This window comes from Dermacentor silvarum, chromosome 9, assembly GCF_013339745.2.
Source record: "Dermacentor silvarum isolate Dsil-2018 chromosome 9, BIME_Dsil_1.4, whole genome shotgun sequence".
Lineage (NCBI taxonomy): Eukaryota > Metazoa > Arthropoda > Arachnida > Ixodida > Ixodidae > Dermacentor > Dermacentor silvarum.
Genome location: NC_051162.1, coordinates 133,905,219 through 133,927,510, shown reverse-complemented (window position 1 = coordinate 133,927,510; position 22,292 = coordinate 133,905,219). Strand labels below are relative to the sequence as shown.

General features: G+C 45.1%; 1 protein-coding gene across 1 annotated transcript in view; it reads right to left on the bottom strand.

Annotated features, from left to right (window-relative positions):
• LOC119464410 (transmembrane protein 62) overlaps positions 1 to 7,994 on the bottom strand; it is a 45,674-nt gene extending 37,680 nt beyond the window's left edge. Inside the window, exons 1-5 of the mRNA XM_037725362.2 lie at positions 7,420 to 7,994; positions 6,964 to 7,075; positions 6,704 to 6,841; positions 6,385 to 6,430; positions 4,177 to 4,324 (exon numbers count right to left, since the gene is read on the bottom strand). Of these exons, the coding sequence (XP_037581290.1) occupies positions 4,177 to 4,324; positions 6,385 to 6,430; positions 6,704 to 6,841; positions 6,964 to 7,075; positions 7,420 to 7,629 (654 nt within the window). The 5' untranslated portion in view covers positions 7,630 to 7,994. The remainder of the gene's footprint in view (positions 1 to 4,176; positions 4,325 to 6,384; positions 6,431 to 6,703; positions 6,842 to 6,963; positions 7,076 to 7,419) is intronic.
• Between the last annotated feature and the right edge of the window lie 14,298 nt (positions 7,995 to 22,292).

Genomic DNA, 22,292 nt, shown 5'->3' with positions numbered 1-22,292 from the left:
TTGGAGTCATCTGCCCACAGTGTTAGACAATACTGTCATGTTGTGCAGTGACAACAAAGAACCAAACACCCAAAAGTATGACTTAAGAATTCGACTCCTTATTAAGTGAACTTATGCCCAAAAAACAAGCACCATTTAAATCACAATGAAAACAGCGATTGCAGTCGTCAAATTTTAACTCACGTGGCTAATTCTGTCCACTATTTATGCATACTTATACATGTCTCACCGTACATTCCAGAATAAATGCTGGTGCTCGCATACATTCGAGAATGTAAAAAACTATTCGTATCGTGCAGGCAATATAATTAGACATGTTTGTATTGTTATAGAATTGACAACGCTCAAGAAATTTGGGATACAGTAGATATGTCTTGTGCTACCAGTAAATAACTTAATAACAGGGATAATCTCATGAAAATGGTCACCAGCGAGAAAGTAGAACAATGTACACATGACAGTGTCACAGATATTTAATGTATCCATGCCACACTAACAGCATCCGATAAGTGACGCACACACATTCTTCAACATGCACATTTTAACTGCCTGTTCAACATGTTTTTCTTCTTCCTTTTTATAGTTTTACTGCAATTTTGCTTGCGAAATTCAGGTGTGTCCATTTCATTAGGTTGCTGCCTTTGCTGGTGTTGTGTGTCTTTCTTCGCTCATTATTTGCAATTTAATGCTGAATTATTAACCATTATCCTCTACAATGCTTCTTGTAAGCCTGGAGGTTGAAAAATACAAAACATTACATGACTGATAACAATTTTAACTGATGCTTAACTACCACCTAAAACAGCTTTAGGTGGCCCAACAACAACAGCAACCTTAGTGCAAATTTTCTCTGAATCTAGGCTATGCTACTAAGTATTTCCTATTTATTTACTTTTATCATTGTCATGGCAAACCACTTATAATTGCTCGGCATAACATATGGATGGACACATCCAGAGCCAAAGAAGGCTTAAAGGCTAACGAAATTTCACTTTGGCTAAATTGGTTATAAACAAGTACAGTAGAACCCCGCTGATACGTTCATGGGACCGTAAAAAAACAAAAAAACAAAAACGTAAGAGCCGGGAAACGCAAGAGACGAAAAATAGTAAAAATTGAGAAATGGGAGTAGTGTTGAACTGTACACAATATTATTTTAATTCTTACATGTGAAAAAAAAAATCGTAGTTTTGCCCGAAAGCCGAAGCATCGATTGCGATAGCAAACTTGTAGACAGCTATACAATGTAAGGATAGTGGTTTTATCGTCCATATAAACTTGTAAACATTCGCTTATTAACTATATTAACAAGCATGGTGTCAGCGCCCACAGGCTACCATGAACACATCACACTCTATGAGCGCGGTCACGCGCTTTCAAACGCTGGCGTGAGGAAGCGCCGCAGCAGCAGCGAGCGAAGTGACCTTCGTGCTGTTGTCTAGCGCTTCAACACAAACTGAGCGCTGAGAACACGCAGCACGCACAAAGCTACGAGCCGCCGACACACCTACACCACCTAGACTCTGCCCCCAACATAGATCGCTTTCAAGAAACGGCCCGCGCAACCGCGTCCCACCACGCCGTACGCAGTTGATGCCAGAGTAGGGTGGCTAGCCAGAGTACAACGCCGCCTGCTATCCCTCCCTCCCTCGCCGGTGCCTCAAGGGCAACGAAAGAAGGCGTGCTCCCTCCCTGCTGTTCTTTCTTGCGTGCGCAAGATTAGGACGTGGTTGTCGGCTCCCCTCGCACGCTTTCATTCACACATACAGCATAGGGTGCACGGCAACGGCGTTATCACCCTTGGACTTTATACGGAACATCTATGCACAAGAACTAATTTTAGGGCCACAACATGTCATAGACACCATCTTTCGATAGCAAATACGGATCTCAAAGGCCATACTTTCGCTCGCGGAAACTGGAAATAAGTCATAGGTGTCGCACACGGCACTTTGGGTGGTAAATGCCATCGTCAAGCCACCAAGCCAAGCGGCATGAAAAGTCAAAATGGTTACTCGGGCCGGCGCGGGGTGGCAGTTCGCAACGTATGATGCAGGAACGGTCCCACAGTTGCGATGCAACGGTGGGGTTACCAATGCATTGGGTTCTATGGGAGCTGTGCCGGGACCGGCCGAAAACGACGTAACAGCCGGGAAAACGCAGCACCCGGGAACGTAACAGCGGGGTTCTACTGTATTATATAATATTGAAGCAATCTTTGCAGAGCTGCAGGGCTAGTTATTGTCTAATTTTCTCATTAACAGCCTTGAACAGCCTAAGCAGACAAACCATGCACCTGGTTAAACTGGATACACACAAGGGGACGACTGGCCTAATTAATCCTTGGTTGAGTACGACGTGTCTGAGCTGCAACGAATTGTGCCGCCAAGCAGCTCATCAGCGGCTTACTTTTGTGCAAAGCGATTTGGCAGCACTCAGCCCTATCATCCTTGTCCACATAAACCGACCATCCATTTTGTCATGTGAATCAAGCTTTAGAGGGTATGAAGCAAATCCCAGACCATGGCCTCCAAGATATCCAGCGCATCGCAGGTGCTGCTTAACCTTGGAGGCCCTATGTCGAGGAGCTGTGCTGGTTCTCAATGTTCTGGGTTGTGTATTATTTCCAGCGAGTAGCAACGGTAAAGTTTTTGTAAAGATTTCTGTTTTACAAGCTTTTTGTGATATATTCCCCCATTCATAGTTCAAACGTAATATTCGGCACGGACGCTGCTTTGAAACAATGCTTTTTATGCAGTCCGAAATTTCATGGCCGTTGGTCACTGCTGCTGTGAAGAACAGCACGAAACAAGAGTGACAAGCAGGAAAAAATAATGCATCTGCCTTTCATCGTCCAGTGTGTGTGCATTTATTTGGGCTGCATTTTCAGTCATTAAATGTGCATTCATTTTGTTCTGAGGATCAGACTGACATAGGGAATAGGACATTATAACCATCAAGAGAAGTAAGGCCAAGCAAACAAACAGTTTCGAAGTGGGGAGCAGAATTAATAGCAGCAAGCCATGCACGCCAGAATGAACAAAATATGCTCCACTGCAACAACTGATTGACTACGCTTTCATAAGCCCATAAATGAACATGCTACATATGAGAATGAAAATGACTAGTCAAGCACAGGTTGCCCTGCACATTATGCATGATTTGTTTTCCATGTAGATGAACTTCCTTACTTTGTTGTCTTGACTGCATGGTCACCGCTCTGGCTGAGCTACAATGCCACTTATTTAAAGGGACACTAAAGAGAAGCGCTCAATCACTTTAGAATAATAGAAGCATACTTTCTAACCCCCATTTTCATTAATTTTACGCTAATAAGTTGATTATTACAAAAGAAAATGAAGGTAAAAGTTCCTTTTTTTTTTCAGTTTCATTCAGAAACACCAGCACCTGTATGTCAGGGTGACATCATGGATTTCAAAGTATTTTTTTTTTTTCATCTTTTGGCTGTTGTGGCTCTATAAGAGTTCTTGAAATTCACTAAGTTCAGCCTCTCGCTCTTTTAAGATACAATGTAGTAGACATTTACCAGTAAAAGATTAACCAGGCCCAAGCAGATTCCGTAGAAACCCGCAATGTCATGGCAAGCTTGTGCAGACACTTCAAGGCACTGTCGCCACCTCCCCCCCCCCCCCCCCCCTTTCGTTGATGCATCTTTTCTCAGTTACCAAGCTTCCTTTCACAGTAAAGGGCGACTCTTTTATTGGTATTGCAGAAAGGTTATTAACTAATAAAGCTCAACCTCTTTAGTATTCCTTTAGAAGGCAAGCCCAGTGTTTAAAAATTATGTATAACAGTAAATAAAGGGAAAAATTTGTCCCAATCAATTTCTGCACAGTTCCTGTTCAGGTACTCAGCAGATCAGGAAAATGTGACAGCTAGTAAAGCAGTTTAGAAGAACAATATGCTGAGAAAGTCGGCTACGATTGACTCACCAAAGCTCAAACTTTGGATAAGTTACGGTTACAGTTGCTTCAAACAAACTGCAAATTCTAGTTCGTCTGTTGTGTTCTGAATGCATTTTTTAATTCAAGTTTGCCAGAAGGATATGGCTTCTGGGGCCAAAAGAAACTTCAAAAAATTGAAAGCACTCGAGAGCAGCCACTATTAAGTTCAAATCAGTGTGAGTAAACAGTATGGTATGCCAGCAGCTCTCACCTGGGGCAGAGAGCCGATGAAGTTGAACGGTCGCTTGACACCGGGATCAGTGCAGGTATCAATGCCAATAAATGTGTAGCGATCACCACCATCATGGTGGGTGTAGGAATACGAATGCAAATGTTGTCGTCCTTGCACAGAGTACACCCTGCACACAGCACATCAGCCAGTCCTTTTGCTTGCTCTCTATCACTTCCAACAGAAGTTATACATGCTGAACAGTTGCACGACACAGCGCACAGCTTACACCTACGATACAGTAAAGCTTCACTATTCTGAACTATTCAAATACAGTCAAACCTCGACATCAAGAACACAAATATAACAAATAATAGAGTTTTAGCATAGCATATAGCAGTAAACGAAAGAAGTTAGCGTTGTGTCCTTCCACACTCCACATGGACTGTACATAAATGGAGTTGGGGCTCTCACATATGCATGATATTTTTGGGATTTAGCGTTCAACGCTAACGTAGGCAAGGGGAGCCTTACGTAGGGCAACATGGAATTGCCGGTTAAAGTGAAAGCAACCTGCTTCATGTCTATAGAGTCGTTGGCCTTCACTGTTCAGCTTATTTGTTCCCCACTAATGCTTGTATTTAGTTTAGATTTGTGTAATGATGCTTCAAAAGCTGCGTATTGGTGACAAATGGGCGCTGTTTTCACGATACGTTCTCGATTAGCGGCGCAGTAGGCTTAACGAGATTTTGCTGATGTTTTCTGTAGCTGCGTAGAGATGGCGCCAAAGCCTGTTTCTAGTTTTTTGTTCATTCCCTCGTTTTAAGGGATTTGGCTGCAAGCCTAGACGTGTCACATTTTCCGTGGCAAAATAAAATTAAATGTGGTCGGTGCTTTGGATAAGCTTGACATAATGACACACTTTTGTGGATTCTGCATTGGATTAGCTCGACATTTTGTATGGATTTGGCTTACCAGTACTTTGTGCTTTTAAATCTAGATGGCGCTGCATATGTTTATGTTAGCTTTTCACTTTGTTCCGCTATTCTAAAAGACCAGTTTGTGCCAGCGCAGTGCAGCCTATTATAGTGCTAGCATTGTATTGCACACTAATGCTAATGCAAGCATTTTATGGTTGACTATAACTCCCTATAGAAGACTACAACTTAAGAAAACAGCAGTTGGCAACAAAGACACATGGACTGCGCGGGGTTGTGTTACTCCACCAGCCAATCACAGAAGCAAACAAAATCATCGTCACGCGACCTTTTCAAAATGGCGTCGTACTTGATATGACTGTACTTGTACGTTCCACTATAATAGACAAGTGAAAACGTACAAAATTACATGCTTATAATTTTATTTTTGTGCTTAGCGCCTTTTTTAGGTAACAGAGAATGTGTGAACTATTTGCAGCCTCGCGGAGAACAGTGGCTGGCGATTATAAGGGTGTGGGCGGGGCTTCACTACAGACTTAAGTTTTATCCGACTATAATAGGATATAACGAAATGTCAAATATAACAAGGTCAATCTAAAATGTTGCTTGCCAATATCAGTGTGTAATAATATGTGTTTAAAACTAATGTATATTCGTAGTTTAAAACTAATGTATATTCGTATTAGATGCAACTGCATTACAAGATTCAACTGTACATGTGTAATGCCAATATGCTGTCATTGGAGATGAGGTGACCACTCAATGAAGACTTGCGTTTAAAGCAGAAAGCTAAATACTACTGTGCTCTAGAAGCGAAATCTTGATTTAGGGCTTCACATTCTTTTACGAAGATTGCCGAGAACGGGTAAAAAAAAAAGACTTAAGCCCAAAACTAACGACTCTTTAACTGTGCAGTAAAACATATATCACAATTATGTAAACTGCATCTGTTAGGTCATCTAATGTGAGCAAATACAATGTGTTAGTTTACAACTTATACAAATATCATGTACTAAATGTGCCTGAAATCATAACAAAATGTTCAGTGCATACTTCTGGTCTACCACTTCAAATGGTAGGTCTACCACTACCATTTGAATTTGGTTCCTGATAAAAGGATATCGTACACACACTTTAGTTGAGTGAAGTTGACATAAAAAGCTTTTTTTGTTTCTGTGAAGTTAAATTGAAGTTTAAGTGTAGCGAAATCGCAGCAACATATGAGGGGTAACAACTTAGCTGTATAAACATGAAAGTCGTGGAAGCTTTACAAAGTTGATGCAGTAACAGCAGCAAGAAGGAAGCACCTTACCTGTAAAAGTTGTGCTCATGTTCCACAGAGGCAAGATTCAGATTATCTGAAAAGAAATATGATCTGTGAAGGGAAAGCCTGTGTTCGCAAATATGAAAATAAGGACATTGATCTTTTAACGCAGTGCTTTCTTTGGAACATTTTGTGCGAACACCTGTATCATAAAAGTTAAGTTTACATAAAAGTAGCTTCAACATTTGCGTAAACATCAAGAAAGCTTCCCTTAACACCAATTTCCCCTTGTGCATGATATGTGCCAAATTTATTTCTTGATCAGTCTCTGTGAAAAGTACATCAGTGTTACAAGTGTAGCACATACCATGATTTCCCCGAATATCCAACCAGACATGTTTGCGCGTGACACCAGTTTCATAGATGGCTCGCCAGTATTGTTGCCACTCCTCGCGCAGCTGACCAGAGTCCAAGAAACGAGCACCCAGAGAGTCTACGATGTCACCTGTGGGAAACAAAATCACGCTATCATGACCCAATGATGCAAGAGTTTGCAGAGTGCATTGAATGCTGACAAGTTCACAGTCACACTTATTTGTAGAGCCACGTAGGATTGAGGAGACTGACCTGTCATTACTATAACAGGTGGCTTGATGATTTGCATTATGGTTTCAGCAATGAACTCCTTCAATTGCACTGCACGCTGCGGTACCGAGCCACTTAGGTGCGTGTCAGAGACCTGCATGAAACACAAATGTAAAGTCAGCACAGGATCTATTCAGGAGTAATGAGCCCCAGGCCTCAAAGCCATTAATCAAGATTCAACACATAATTTGTCCAGCTCATTACTGACAGTATATGCTGATATTTTTCTCATGCCTTATACAAATATATTGAATTTCAACAACAGCGCGCACATTTCGGAGCTCTTGTTATGTTATGTACCAGGAACGAACGGCATTTGTGGTCAATAGGGCGTGCGTGAAATTTCCAATGGCAGTATCCTTACCAGCTACGGACCTTTTTATCTATCTACGGATATCAAAAGGACGTCGATATTGACGCCCATTTGAGGGAACCGACCTGAACGAAGTACATGAGGTGGCGGTGTTCGTCGTTGGGTACAGTGTCCGCCGAAACGTCGTCAACTTCGGCAGGCCACAATTGTTCTTGCTTGGGCGAGTCGTCGATGTTCGCCACATATAGTGACGCGAGTACAAAAAACACGAGGACAGCCAGCAATTGCTTGGTGCACGCCATGCTCTGCGGTGTTGGTCGCGGCGGATTGGACATTCGAGTGTATCAACATGAATCACAGAGGTGCGTCGTCTTCAAATCGCGACAAGAGCGTGCCAGGTAGCCTTCGAGGAAGAAGAAAAAAGCTGTGGAAGCGAACTGTTCCCCGCGTGAAAGGAACCAGTGGCCGCAGTGGCCGTCTCGTCGTCATCGCCCTCATCGCATCGCGTCGAGCCGGGCAACGTCAGCTGTGACACATGACGCAAGTGACAAGTGTGTTTGCGTTCAGCGCCGTTGGCGATGTCAAAGCTATGCAGTCAGGCGTGGCAGTTACGGTAGGCCGCACGATGGGAGGAAATAAAATACAGTCGGGCCAGAGAACCTTTTGCCGCATTCGCCGTTTTCTGTTCGTTCATCGGCTCATCAAACACTATGACGTCATACCTGCAACAACAACGGTTTCAGTTCCAGTTTCGAGATATTAATTTTCAAGGTGTCCAACGAAATGCATTGGGGTTCCAGTTACTTTTCTGCTTCAATACACAAAACAGCGTTTTCTTTAAAAGTAAGTGAAATAACAGCTCGTTTTTACCGCAATGATGATGATCTCAAAAGCGGCGCCATTTGAGATAGGGTGCCTCGATGTCATTCCTCCATGCTCGATGTCCTCCTCCCCCGCTTCGAGGCTCTCTAGCGCCATCCTCAGAACTCGTTCCAAATCGATGTGCCTTTCGTAGATTGAAATTCGTAGATTGAAATATATGCAGTAAAGCAATTAATTTAAAAAGTTAATTCTTGTATTGATGTTAATTATTCGATTAATCATTTGGAGTTCTCGTAGAAGTAATGGCCACTTCATCAAGTAATTTAGCTATAATTGGGGTTGCTACCCGCCACAGGCAATTAAGAAAAAATGGTGCAGCTAAAAAAAAGAAAATAAATAAAACATTATGTGGGCCTGCGGATTAACACTGCACAAGGCATATCATCGGGTACTTTTTCCTCTTAACGGAAAATAAACATTGAATTTTTATACTCGCTTGAATGCTAATCGAGTGTTCTCCTTAAAAGCGGTCGACCCCCCGTGAAGTGCAAAATAACCCCCCCCCCCCCCCTCCTCCCTTACTTACCCTTTGTTCTCGTCGCTTCGCGCTGACACAATTCATAAAATCGGTGCTACTATCACAATTTCATTCCTGTGCGCTTCCGTTTGGGTTGGTACTTTACAGCGAATCATGTCTGCATATGGAAAAAACTGTCACGGTGTTTGTCAAGGCTTTGACACTGTGAAGTTTTGGGCGAGGATGTGGCGGCTGCATTCTGAAGCAACGAATGCGCAACAAATGAAGCAACAAATGCGGCAGCCGCATTTTAGATGATGGCGAAAACGCTCGAGGCCCGTTTACTTAGATTTAGGTGCACGTTAAAGACCCCAGGTGGTCGAAATCTCCGGTATACATTTCCGCCGCTTCCCTTCAGGTGCCGGTTAGGACGCGGTCGCGCAGGATCTTCTGCGCGAGAAACGTCTCTTGTTTGCGATTGCGCCCCTACGGAAGGCTGGTAATTACTGTTGTGTTGTTGAATCCCAAACCAGCAATTACGGAAGGCTGGTAGTTGCTGTTTTGTTGTGGAATCCCAAACCAGCAATTTGTCCACACGAAGGGGTTGATGACAGCAGTGAAATTCCACCGACTCGCAACAGAATACACGAAACAGACAGCCGACAAGCATGAATTACTGCTGTGCGCAGTACAGCGTAAGCAAACTCTTGTTGCAGGCGCTGACAGTTCTCGTCGGAGTTCACGTGTCCTGAGAAATTAATTGCGTGCACTGTGCACTGAAGAAGACCGGAGTTCATTCCTGCATCACTAGTACACCAATCAGTCGAGATTCTTTGAGGTACAAGGCCGCTTCCTGTTTGCACCGGCGTAAGTGAAGCAGAAATGAGTTGCACGCACTACTTAAAATGCGTACACATGCCATATCTATGCTGTGCGGTGAAATATTCTTTACAATTCTGAATCTGTTGACGTAAAGGCAATGATCGACGGCTGCACGCTCGCACACAGCGGAAGGCACAGCGGCCCATGCACTTGTCGCAGGAAATGCAACCCTCTCGTATGAGGGAGCAGGGCGACGAAATCTTCGAAAAAAAAAAAAAAAGAAAGAAAAGCCTTACGCGTTTGTGCGCTTATTTAAGTTTTCTAGCGCAAAGACGCAACGAACAAACTATTGCTATGGGAGTAGGTATAGCCTGGTCACACGTGCATTAATTTTCACGCGTATAGTCGTCCTTGACTTGTGAAACGCACTTCGCCCCGACGAGGACGACGCCATCTACGCTTAACGGAAATTAACAACTAATGATGCCTTCTCCGATCGCACGGGTCGTCTCAATGATGCGTCTTCGAAGACTGGTCTATTTAGCGGCGCGATGAGAGACCGTTGCTCCAAACGCCCACTGTACCTGTCGTACTTACTGTATTTTACCGAGCTTACTTTACTGTTTACTTAATTTCTTCGCAAGCACACGCACACGCGAGGGGGGCGGGGGGTCCCATGTCTTTGATGTACATGTGTAGAGTCTGCTTAAACTACCAATATTTATTATCGATCACGTGACGTAGAGGAAAGCATAAGCTTGCCCCCCCCCCCCCCCCGGTCGGGCCGGTGAACCCCCCCCCCCCCCCCGAAAAAAATTTCTGGCTACGCCCCTGATACGCACCTACTAACCACAAATTACGGCTGGCTTAAACAGCTTCGCTGTTAATAAAATAAAAAATACTCGAAGAGAACTGGACCGGAACATCAAATTGACAAGACTGTAACTCAGCACTTAAAAACGAAAAGCTTTGAAGGATCGTGAAGGTCTCGCTCTCTGAAACACAATTCTATAGAGATAAGCCACGTTTGCATGAAGGCGACAGCAGCGTACGTATCGCATTTCCTTGCGTATCACGGCAATACCATGCGACAGCGTTTGCATGTCGCGAATCCCCCTTCTTCCGAAACAGGCCGGCGACTGTCTCCACTCGCCGACGAATGGCGTTTCTCCTGCCAGTGGAGGACAGAACGCACCGGCAGCCATCTCGCCTTTCCTCTCTCTCTCTCTCTCTCTCGATGCAATACGGCAGCCCTTACATGTCCAGGAATTCTGGACATTCCCCTTCGGAAATTCACGGCAATGCACAAGCGTAACTGAATGGGCGAAATTTTTATTCACATATTACGGGAGATGCTTGGAACTTTCTAAGAATATGAAGTTGGACCCATAGCGATGTGGAATGGAGCTCTGAGCCCACGGGCTGACATATACAAGGAGCGCGAGCGCGCTGCGAGCGTGCTGCCGCCGACGCCCGCCGTTTCCAGAACGTTCTACGGGCACCATCACTGACATCTCCCTTCTCCTCCCCGGCGCAGTCATTGCCCTTTCCCTCAACGCCCTCCCGCGCCACCGCTGACATTTCCTTCCTTCTACTCAGCGCCGTTGTTGCCCTTTACCTAGAGTGTACTAGAATACCATTGTCTAGTACACTCTACCTTTACCTCAACGCCCGGCATTGAGCGCGAGGGGCAGTATGGGAACACTAGCACACAATTGCATTTGCAAAGGTTAGCGCTGGCCCCATTAATTACTCCTTTCAAGATTCCACGCACCACCTTATATTTACTGTAGCCCCACCCGCCGTAGTTGCTTAGTGGCTATGGTGTTGGGCTGCTAAGCACGAGGTCGCGGGATCAAATCCTGGCCACGGCGGCCGCATTTCGATGGGGGCGAAACGTGAAAACACCCGTGTACTTTGATTTAGGTGCATGTTAAAGAACTCCAGGTGGTCCAAATTATTTTGGAGTCCCCCACTACGGCGTGCCTCATAATCAGATCATGGTTTTGGCACGTAAAACCCCATAATTTCATTTCCTAAAGTCGTCTATGTTGGATTATTGCTGCATTCCGCTTCCCCTTTATATTATGATGAGCGGCGTCGGAGCCAGCTGTGGAAGAAGACAATGAACACGCGAGCAGTGGCACGAGCGCGAGGCAAGCGCGAGGCGAGCTCGCTCACTCTTAACAGCGACGCTGTTCTAGCTATAGAAGTAGCGCCTGCTGTCGCAAAACTTCGCCGAGCTATGACATCACTGCGTTGCCTAGCAATCACCTCGCGGAGCGGCGTGTGCCTCGCCTCCTCTCCGTGCCGTACACATGTTGCCTTGACATGGGACGTTGAGGAGAGGGAAAGAGAGCATGCGCGCGGCGCCCGCAATGCTCGGGAGAGGGAAAGAGAAAATGAGAGCGAGATTGAGAGAGAAACAAATTGTAACAGCACCAACGGGGCAACGCGCAACGAGGCAACGCGGCCCCGCGATCGTCGACTCCCGAGCTCCGGTTGGCTGGCCAAGCTTCCCTGCAAATACCGGGAGTCCACAAACCAACACATGGGAGGCACCGCGGCGAGGACACCGACGACGAAGGCGACGTGCGAAGGTTGATTAAGATGACGTCACTAAGTTAAGGGGACACTAAAAAGATAAATAAGCTTAGCTGTATTAGTGAATTACCTCTATAAAATACCGAAAAAGCCACTATTGCCATGGTAAGAGACGTGGTAAGCCAGGAAATGCGAAAGACGAAAGCCGGGGGCGATGCCATGCATCTCGAGCGCTGTGACGTCATAAATTTTGACGGCGGCTTCTTTGGCCTAATTAGAGTGACCTAGCCTAGCCTAGCAGCACCAACAAGGCTAGACCACCCGCGTTGCCTAGCCGCGCATGCGCCGAAGCAGTAGCGATGACATCACCTCGCGTTGCCTACTGCCGGCGCAGGTGCGCGCTCGCTTCGCCCGACACAGACACGGCTCCTGATTGCCTGCCTGCGTTTGTGGCATGCCAGGAATGCTGTCGCTCGTAGGCGCCGACGCGTCTAGCGCTATACTCCGTTTCATACATCAGGTGCAACGCCGTGGAAGCTACGCAAGAAGTGCGGTCATTAAAATGTATCACTCCACGCGTTCCGTCTATGCTACAGTACCTAGAAAGTACTTACGTAAGTATATTCTAGGCACTGCATCTATGCTTCGCTGCGCGCCAGAGGCGTTTGCTCGCGCTTGCTTGCACGTGAGGCTGCCGCGACGGGCTTCAAATAAAAAAAGTATTTAGGCATCATTCATTAAATCGCTTAATTTAGGTTAGCATGAAAATAATGTGTCAAGGGTTTATGACAGCTGGCTTTATTTATTTGTAGCTCTTTCGGTTTCCCGCGTGCTATGTATTGCTGCGAAGATTTGCGGGGAAGGAAAAAAAAAATGTCGCAGTTTCACTCGAAAGGCGAAGCATCAATTGCGATAGCAACTTAGTAGAGAGCTATACGAAGTAAGGATATTAGTTTTATCAGCTGTATAAACTTGGACATGCAGCAGCACCAGCAACGCACAGAACTGTTGTCGACGCCGTCGCCGCTTGCCCGCGTTCGCACCGAACGCGCGCGGCGTTGGTGACTGTTGCCAGGGCCTCTGAGGGCGGCTCGAAGGTTCTCGACGAGATCAGAACGGGAAACTCGTCGATCAGCGTCCGAAGTCTTTACCACCTTCTCGCCTCGCAACGTTTTTATGTAAATACGCATTTGGTGCCGCAGCTAAACGTCGCCTCCCATTTATTTATTTATTTATTTATTTATTTATTTATTTATTTATTTATTTATTTATTTATTTATTTATTTATTTATTTATTTATTGCGACTGGCAATCTACCTTATGATGGGTGCATTTTGGTGATTATGTGTTTTGTACTATGCAGCTCGTGGTAAAGGCGACCGCGGCCACATTGATTAAAGAGCGCACGTTCGCGTGGCCGTCTTCGTTGGCGGCGCGGCAGATATGCTGTTAGAAAGAAAATATCTACGATTATGCCTTGGGCAACCTAGATTCGTTGCCAACACTGTGTTATATCAGGAAGCTAACACACCCACCCTAGATTGTAGATTCCACATGCTTACGGTTAACGCTTTTTTTTTTTAATTTATGAGTTTTCAAGGATACGTGCACAATATATATTTTTCGCTGAACCGTCTGAGTTTTTTAACGTATATCGTGGTCGCGATTACACAGTCCTCAGATATTTGTGCACGCACAGTTACAACAATTGAATGCGTGAATAGGTCAAGTTTGCCATTCGAATAATGTCTTAACAAACCTCAAAACTGAATTCGATGACATATTTCCAAATAATGCTAAACTATTGCCCAGAAGACATTTAAATAATATGTTAAAAGACAACCTAAACCAGCTAGCTACCGACGCTTCCCTGTGCATTGAGGAGGAAGGAGTCTTCTCTGAATCTCTTCAATTGTCTTAATCTCTTCGCCTTCCCGACTTCACACCAATTTTTCAGGCAGAACTAATAGCGATTATATTAGCACTACGAAAGATTCCCCAAAACGATTCATTAGCTGTTATTGTGACTGACTCACTGTCTGTATGCACAGCACTTACAGCCTCGTCAAATTCAAGAATTTTGCGAACATTTTGTTCAATGGTTCCTTCGTACTTGCGGCAAGTATACTTGCTTTGGGAACCGGAACATCGTGGTTTGCACTTGACTGAAATGGCTGATTCACTCACCTTAATGGCCCTGTCATATCTGTTTTGCCGACATCAGCTTATGTCACCGCGGCTAGGTACAGAAATGTCTCTATTTCGCAAAATTCCGCAAAATCTATTTTAACATCATCTTCTGATTTTCACCATCTTTGATTCCCATGGAATAATAACTGGTGTACTTCAAGGCAATTTGAAGTTTCCATTACAAAATTGAGATACCGTATACTGCCTCTAAATATTTACTTACACAGGTCTGGTCTCGCCGTGTCCCTTCTATGTTCTTTTTTCAATGAATCCGAATCCATTGAGCACTTTTTTCCTCTCGTGCCGCCGATTTTTTAGGAGAAAAAAAAACTCTTAGAAATTTCATTTCGAAAACTTGGCCCATTATTAACCTCGCTAACCATTCTCTCCTTTGGGGCGACTTCACTGGGACACAGCCACAGGGATGCTTTTCTTGCAGTTTACAATTTCATTAGATATACAAAAAGAGTTGTAGTTGCCTGAAACCATGGCTCGTACCCACTGGGGGATTGGCCACACTGGATTGATTGAAAAGTGCACCAAATAAAATACCAAAAGGGGGTAAAGGCAAACATTGAAAACGAAGCATTAGGCAAGTAAATGCTGACTAAAATTTTGAGAGGGCCTATTGAAAAATCCGATGGTTGGTTTCGAACCCGGTTCACTCAGCATAGCAGCCTTGCTCTACCTAACCGGGAAAGCGGCTATAGGAGCCCAGACGGACAGGTAGATAGACGCCAGAAAGGGCGTGAAGTTTCCAAACGATGATTAAAGAAGAAGTGAACGGTTTGTTGTCTCGCCTTCCTTTATCATCCTAGCTCTACGAAAACTTCCCACGTCTATTTCTTCAGCCGTAATCTTAACCGACTCCTTGTCTGTTTGCTCTGCGTTATCTGTGCCCAATTCATCTATAATTCTCCGAGAATTTCATTTATCCATCCCGCAACATTTACGCCTCATCCACCTGGTATGGGTGCCAGGGCACGTGGGGCTCACTTTAAACGAGTCAGCCGACGCACTAGCAGCGGTATCTCTTAAAGGCCTTGTGCTGAGGATCCTAAGACCTTCGGCCATACGTCACTTCTGCAAGATTTCCAAGAAGAACATGCCAAATCATGTGTATTAAATGACCGATTTTGAGCACCTTGGATTTCCTTGGCACAGCAGATGCATGGTGTTCAACAAGAAAATTTCAAGTGTCATTTACGCGAATGCGTTGCCGAATACCAAGGCTTAATTAATTTCTATTCCCATAGGTCTGATTTGGCACCTTCCCCTCTATGTTTTTATTGTAATGAACCCGAAACTATGGATCATTTCTTTATAGAGTGTCGTAGGTTCACCATGCATAGAAAACGACTTCTAGAAGGTCCACTCCGCCAACTTGGATTGAACATTACGTTACCTATCATTCTATCTCTGGGGGCGTCGGCACTAGGACACTGCAATAGGAACGTATGTGATGCCATATTTAATTTTGTAATGGAAACAAGGAGGCTTCCATGCTAATGTTACTGTTTTACTTTCCAGAACAAGAAAACAAAAAATATTAATTTCAAATTTTAAGATACTATAGCATGAAAATTAATATTAACGATCAGAATTCATTTATTATCTCATTCTTAAGTAAGAAAATCCTATTTAAGTATTCATCCTTTTTATATCTACTGCCGCCCGATTCATGGACAATCGCCCGTAGTGGGTTGTGCTATATCTATAGGCACCAAACCAAACCAAACTTTCCACCCAAACCCTGCTTGAGCCATGGTCATCCTCAAGCGCCTGAGCGTGAGCCATTGATAGAAGGCGAGGAAGCAGAAGATGAAGAAGTGCCGAGTGTCGCCTGTCAAGATTGTCGCTTCCCGGGGAACGATGGAACCCGAGGGGAGCCCGCGCAAGAGCTCGACCTCGTCTCCTCCGGCCCCGCGGTCATCGACTCCCGAGCTCCGGTTGGCTGGCCAGGCTTCCCTGCAAATACCGGGAGTCCACAAACTACCACACGGGAGGCACCGCGGCGAGGACACCGACGACGAAGGCGACGTGCGAAGGTTGATTAGGATGACGTCACTAAAAAGATAAATAAGCTTATAGCTGTATTAGTGAATTACCTTTCTACAATACCGAAAAAGCCACTGTTATCATGATAAGAGACGTGGTAAGCCAGAAAATGCGAAGACGAAGGCCGGGTGGCGTTGCCATGCATCTCGCTGTGACGTCATGAATTTTGACGGCGGCTGTTTTGGCCTAATTAGAGTGACCTAGCCTAGTCGATCTCCTTAACGGTCATAAAGAGATACGTACATTCCATATACTAAACGAGCAATAGGCTGAACTTGTGAAGCTTGTAGCACATTTAGGGCGCCATAACGGCCCCAATTACGAGAATATACTGCGGGATCAACGACGACACACGGCCGCTACGACGTTGGGCACGAAGTTAGAAAAAAATGCTAGTTGCGTGCTATTTCTCTCTTCTAGTTATCACCCGTTTACCGCAAATTAACGAAAATAGAGTTAGGAAATAATACTTTATCAGTCTAAATTGATTTATTGCTTATCTTTAGTGACCCTTTAAATAGCAGTACTAACACGTACTTTCGGAGTAGTAGGAAACTCCACCATATGCTTCTATATGGTGTAGTATGACATTAAAAAAAGCAGATGGTTGGCAAGCGCTTACAGGGTTTTCTAATTTGGTATTAAATTTGGTCTCGAAATGCTGGAGCTCGCGTCGCCGACATTATCGTGACGTCATGGCACAGATCAAAATTTGCTGGCGTTGCTTAGCAACAGACTAGGTATGACGGTGTTGTGGTATTGCTCATAAAAAAAAAAAAAGTTGGAAAGTGATTGAACCTCTAGTTGAAGTCGACAAAAGAAAATTTCTTTCTGAGTAAGTTGGGGATGAGAATCGGATGTATTAACCATATAATTTATTCTGAGGCCCGCAGCGACTCAAGCGACAGCGTGTGCGTCTTCTACTAGAGGCGCAGTCTCAGTGACAGCGTCTCAAAACAATAGGTGCCACGAGGGAAGAATGCGAAAATGCTCCCCTTACCACCGGTACCAATACCATCAGTGCCGCAGGTACCACCGGCACCCCAGTACTTCACTGTGGTACCAACGGTACCGATATCACTGCGGCCATCGGTACCAGATCTACCTTCGAAATAAGCATACGTTTTCAGATATTTCACCATTTCTGGGATCAGCCTACGAAAAAAGCTAGAAACGCATCCGATACGAAAAAGTGGGAGTAACTCACCAAGAAAGAAATTGTCTAAGTGTAAACGAAAGTGGCGCGCATGTTCCTTCTGACTGCACTTGCCTGTTGCAGCGGTCACTCGGAGTGAACCAGTGTTTAATGACGTCATGACGCATGCACCTCCTAGGTAACGAAACCGATTCATATAAAGAAGTATTACGATCAACTACTTAAGGCGCTATGATGCTTGACAGTATACGTTCCTGGGTTTAGATGGTTTGCAGCCTAAGTTAACACAAAATAATGGCATCGAAAGTGTCTAACTTACCCTCATGATCACTATTCGATTACTCGTGAAACGTGGAAATGTTCTCATTAGCAACCGCCGTACCAATTCGATTTGGAAAGAAGAGTAATTGGTGGCATGATGGGTGCAAACATTTTTATGTTTTTTTAAAAGAGTGATGAAACTCGGGAAATGGAAGCATAACATTACTATCTAACTATCGGCAGCAATATTTTTTTCTTAGAAACCAGTTCAGAGGTTGCCTAAGAAAAGTATTTCTGCGTTTTACATGTACACCCTTACATTTAATTTTTTTTTAATATCCCACGAGCGTCGACCGCATGGCTTGTCAGTGCCCTTGTAGCGTTGGGTGGAGGCGGGATCGCGGGGGTGTGCAAGGCGATTTCCAGTCTGATGTATTTTGCTGCGCTGTTCGCTTCAGGAGTGCCGTTCGCAGCTACAATGTTGCGGGCACGCCGTGCGGTCTACGTTCGCGCGATATCAATAAAAAATTGCAAGGATTGCAAGGATGTACTTCAGTGGGAGTTAAACATTATATACTGACCAATACTGACCTAAAAGACGTTACAATAAACATCATCCCTCCGCGAACCACGAAATTCTGGAGTTCACCGCATCGGAGAGCATTATATCAAGTGTTAGCACATGCGGTTACTCGGAAGCGCCGTCTGTTAGCATTGGTCTGAGAATCAGATCCAGGCTGATTAATGCACTTTTGTTTATTTATAATAATACTTATTACTACCACGCGCACGCGCGCGCACGCGCACATATTGAGCGAAGAGGCTTCACAAGTTTCCTTATTGTGGGGAAGCCACGTTCGTTAATATTGTAGCATGATTGGTCGATCAACTGATTGACTGATCACTTAAAAATTTATCAAGGGTTGAATATAGCGGGGAAGAAAGAGGAAGACCGTGGGTACTGCAACGTACAGGTCGTGGCCAATGTATGAACAAGGAAACGAATGAAGCGGGTTTCTCCGCATAAAACCGCTTATTGCGGCGAAGCCAGCTTCTACGTAAGCTAGGCACATGGCGCAGCTCTACACTCATCACTCCAGCCTAATTCTCTTCCGTCTTCGATTGCTCTTTCCTACCCTTGGCATCTATTCTGCTACCTTAATAGAGTGCCACTTATCTGCAACATGATACAACCAATTCCGATTTTTTAATCTCAACCAGAATATCTAACATCTCTCCGCATTCAATTGCCCTCTAACCGAGAGCATCGTCTTATCTGGGATATACTGTTGTATTTTTTTGAGTTCTTGTACTTTTGTGTTCTATTTATGTACCCACTCCTTCCATGGCTGTCATAGGATAGGCGACTGTGTCCCCCCCCCCCCCCCCCCCTGACACGTAATTAAATAAATAAAACCCGACGCCTATCACTTTCAGCTACATTGATCGTTGCATGACCCTTAGTTTTCATGTCTATTCGTTATACTTCTGATACGTTAGTGCTGTAAGAATACAGCATTGATATTAAAAGTTTTAAAATATTCAAATGCACGTTGAAAGATTGAACGGCGAGTTCACAGGTTTAATCGGCGAAACGCGCTCTCGTCCATAGGCCATCCGAAGGGCTGTCGCATCGCAAACCGTCGCCGGCCTCGCAGCCGCAGTCCCCGCAGCCGGAGCCTGCGGTTGCGACGGCAACCAGCCCCGCGACTTCGTCGACGAGTCGTCGCAAGCACAAACGCGTGAGGAACCGAAAACTGCACCGATCGCCGTCAGCGGCGGTCATGTCGACGAGCGCCGACGCGACTGGAGCGTCTACCGAGAGCGGGGCAAAGACGGCCGTCGAAGCCGGACTCGCCAATCAGCAGCCAGCGCCGGCTGTGGTCCGCACTCCTGACCGTGCCGACATACCCACGTAAGGAGACGCGGTCTCACGAAAGGGATACTAGAGAGAAACCCTAAGTCAGTTTACTGTGATAAAGCACTACTGCCAAACTTTATTTTTGTTTGTTTAGCGGTAAGAGCGTGATAGCGAGAAGAGGGAAACCAAGGCCAAGCTACCGAGCGGATATGGTGTTGCGCTGCTAAGCACGAGGTCGCGGGATCGTATCCGGGACGCGGCTGCTGCAGTCCGATGGCTGCGAAATGCAAAAACGCTCGTGTCCCGTGCCTTGGGGGCACGTTAAAGATCCCCTGGTGGTCAAAATTAATCTGGAGTAGCCCACTACGGCGTGCCTCATAATGAAATCATGGTTTTGACACGTGAAACTCCAGAATTCAATTCAATTCAAGGCGAAGCTTCCACTGTTTTAATTTCCCACCGAAACCCCTACGTCTGTTACGTCAGTGTCATGTGATCGATTTCAAAGTACTTTCTCCTATTTTTCGCTGTTGCGACGCAGTAAATGTCTAAACTTGCTCACTTTAGTGTTTGGCTCCTTTGGAACACAATGATGTCCATCTTTAGCATTAAAGAATAAAGTAGGCCCGAGCCAGCGCCGTCAGAATTGATGACGTCAAGGCTATCTGTTGCGGGAACTGGAAGGCGGCGGCGCCACCCGTTTTTCATGTGTCCGTCTCTTCTGGCTTGCCGATCATTTTTTTTTTTTTTGCAGTAAGAGCCGCTCTTGTGGCACTCGGAAGCGCAATTGATTATACAGCTCAACTTTATGTTCACTTTAGTGCCCCTTTAACACGCACCTATAGGCGGCATTCATCCCTACGGTGCTTCGATAGCGTACACCAGGGTCTCGCTATCGAGTCCTGCAGAGGTCACGCGACCAAACTGTTCACAAATGGTCGCTTTGGTCGTTCCGAGTCAGTCGCTCGCTGTTCAGTTTTTCAGTTTAGCGAGTGGAGCCGCTAAGCTGTTGAACCAATAGCGGCCCAGGAGCAGGACGTCGGTATATGCGTATACACGTATATACACGTGAACGGCACCGATGGCGGGACATTTCGGTGAGGCAGGAAGTCGCGCTTGCGGGTGTGAGCGTCGGTCGACGCGAGTTCTTCCTTGGTGGCCAGTCAAGGTCGGTAGCACGAACTGCGTCTCACCAACTCTTTGCCATGCAGCGAGGAAGGCTATATGGGCTCGTATCAGCCGATCAGCAAAGAGACTGCGTGCTTCAGAGCAGAAAAGAAGCACCACCCATCGATGGCGCTACTAATGCTAGCTTCCATGAAGATTATCTTCCCCTCCTGTCTGAATGCATGGAAGGATAAATCGTGTTGTCAATGGTACACTAAAGGAATTTTTTTTTTAAGTTCGTCGCGTTCAAAAGGGGAAGTTCTTCCGACTGATCGTCACATATTTCCTATTTAGGCTTTCTGTTCATGTTTGGTATATTTTATTTTAAAGTAATATTCTAAACAAAATATAATTCCGCTGTTCGCGCAGAATGTCGACAAAAGCGTCGGCTGGCCTCGCCAGACACCAGGGCATGGAGGAACTGCAGGCCGTCGACCAGGCTCGCCAACGAAGGACCCCTCTCCGGGAGACCACGGTCAGTCCACGGACCTGGGAAGCAATGGCATTATTGGTTACAGGAACTTGGCATGCACAACGGTTACGAAAGGAAGACACAAAATGTCTCTTCCGAATGACTGTATAATAGCATACGAGATATAAATGTGGAATTTATATCTTGTATGCTATTATATAGTGCGGGGGCGTATGCGCACATTTGACGCACTCAAATCGAACAATGATCGGTAGTCTTCGATGTAGCAAACAGTTGTGCTGATCGGTGTTGATACTGGTTTGCCGGTACGTCATCATAAAGGCTCTTCATGCAGCGCAATTATAATATAAGGGCGTAAATGAAGAACAAGACACACACACAGCTGTGTGTGTCTTCTTCATTAACGTCCGCGTACTATAGTTCCCCTACATGGGAAATTTTCATGAAGGCTGAGCTGAAATGCGCTACTTATCTATAAAATTGAAGGCCTGCTGTTACCAGAGTAGCCCGATTGTTTCATCCTTGCATCTTTTAGATTTCACAAGATACTTACAAGGATGCCGTTTCATGATAACCTTTAAGGTTTAAGAATATTTTTTTTTTCTGAGCCGATTGAGAAATAATGTTTGTGGCAGGTACCTCAAATACGACCTCTTTGTGAATTACTTGAAATTTAAGGCGGACATTACTTGCACAGAAACTCGCAACTATTAATTAGCTGAAAAGTTCATCTAATTGACCGTTAGATAACTGCTTCCCGGCATACGTTGCAAATGTGCAATTTAAGTCTGTAAGAAATGAAGTCATGGCCATTTAACAGAAATAGCGGGGATGGCGCCATATTCGTAGGATATCCGTCCTCAATACTGTTCTTTAAATGTGTAGATAAAGTCGCACCTAGCGGTCGTGACGGAAATTCGAGGACATTCTGCGGATGGAGGAGAAGCGGCGACAGAAAATATCCATCTCTTCTCACGAACTTCTGTGCCATACACACAATATTGCCATGTCGAAAAATTTAGCCCATAAACAAAGAGTTGACAAAATACGTCTTTGTTTATGTGCTAAATTTTTCGACATGGAGCAATACTAACTCACGCCATTCTCTCTTCTTATAAGCGCTGTCTTGGTTCGCCTATCAAATACATGCGCAGACATCACCACTCT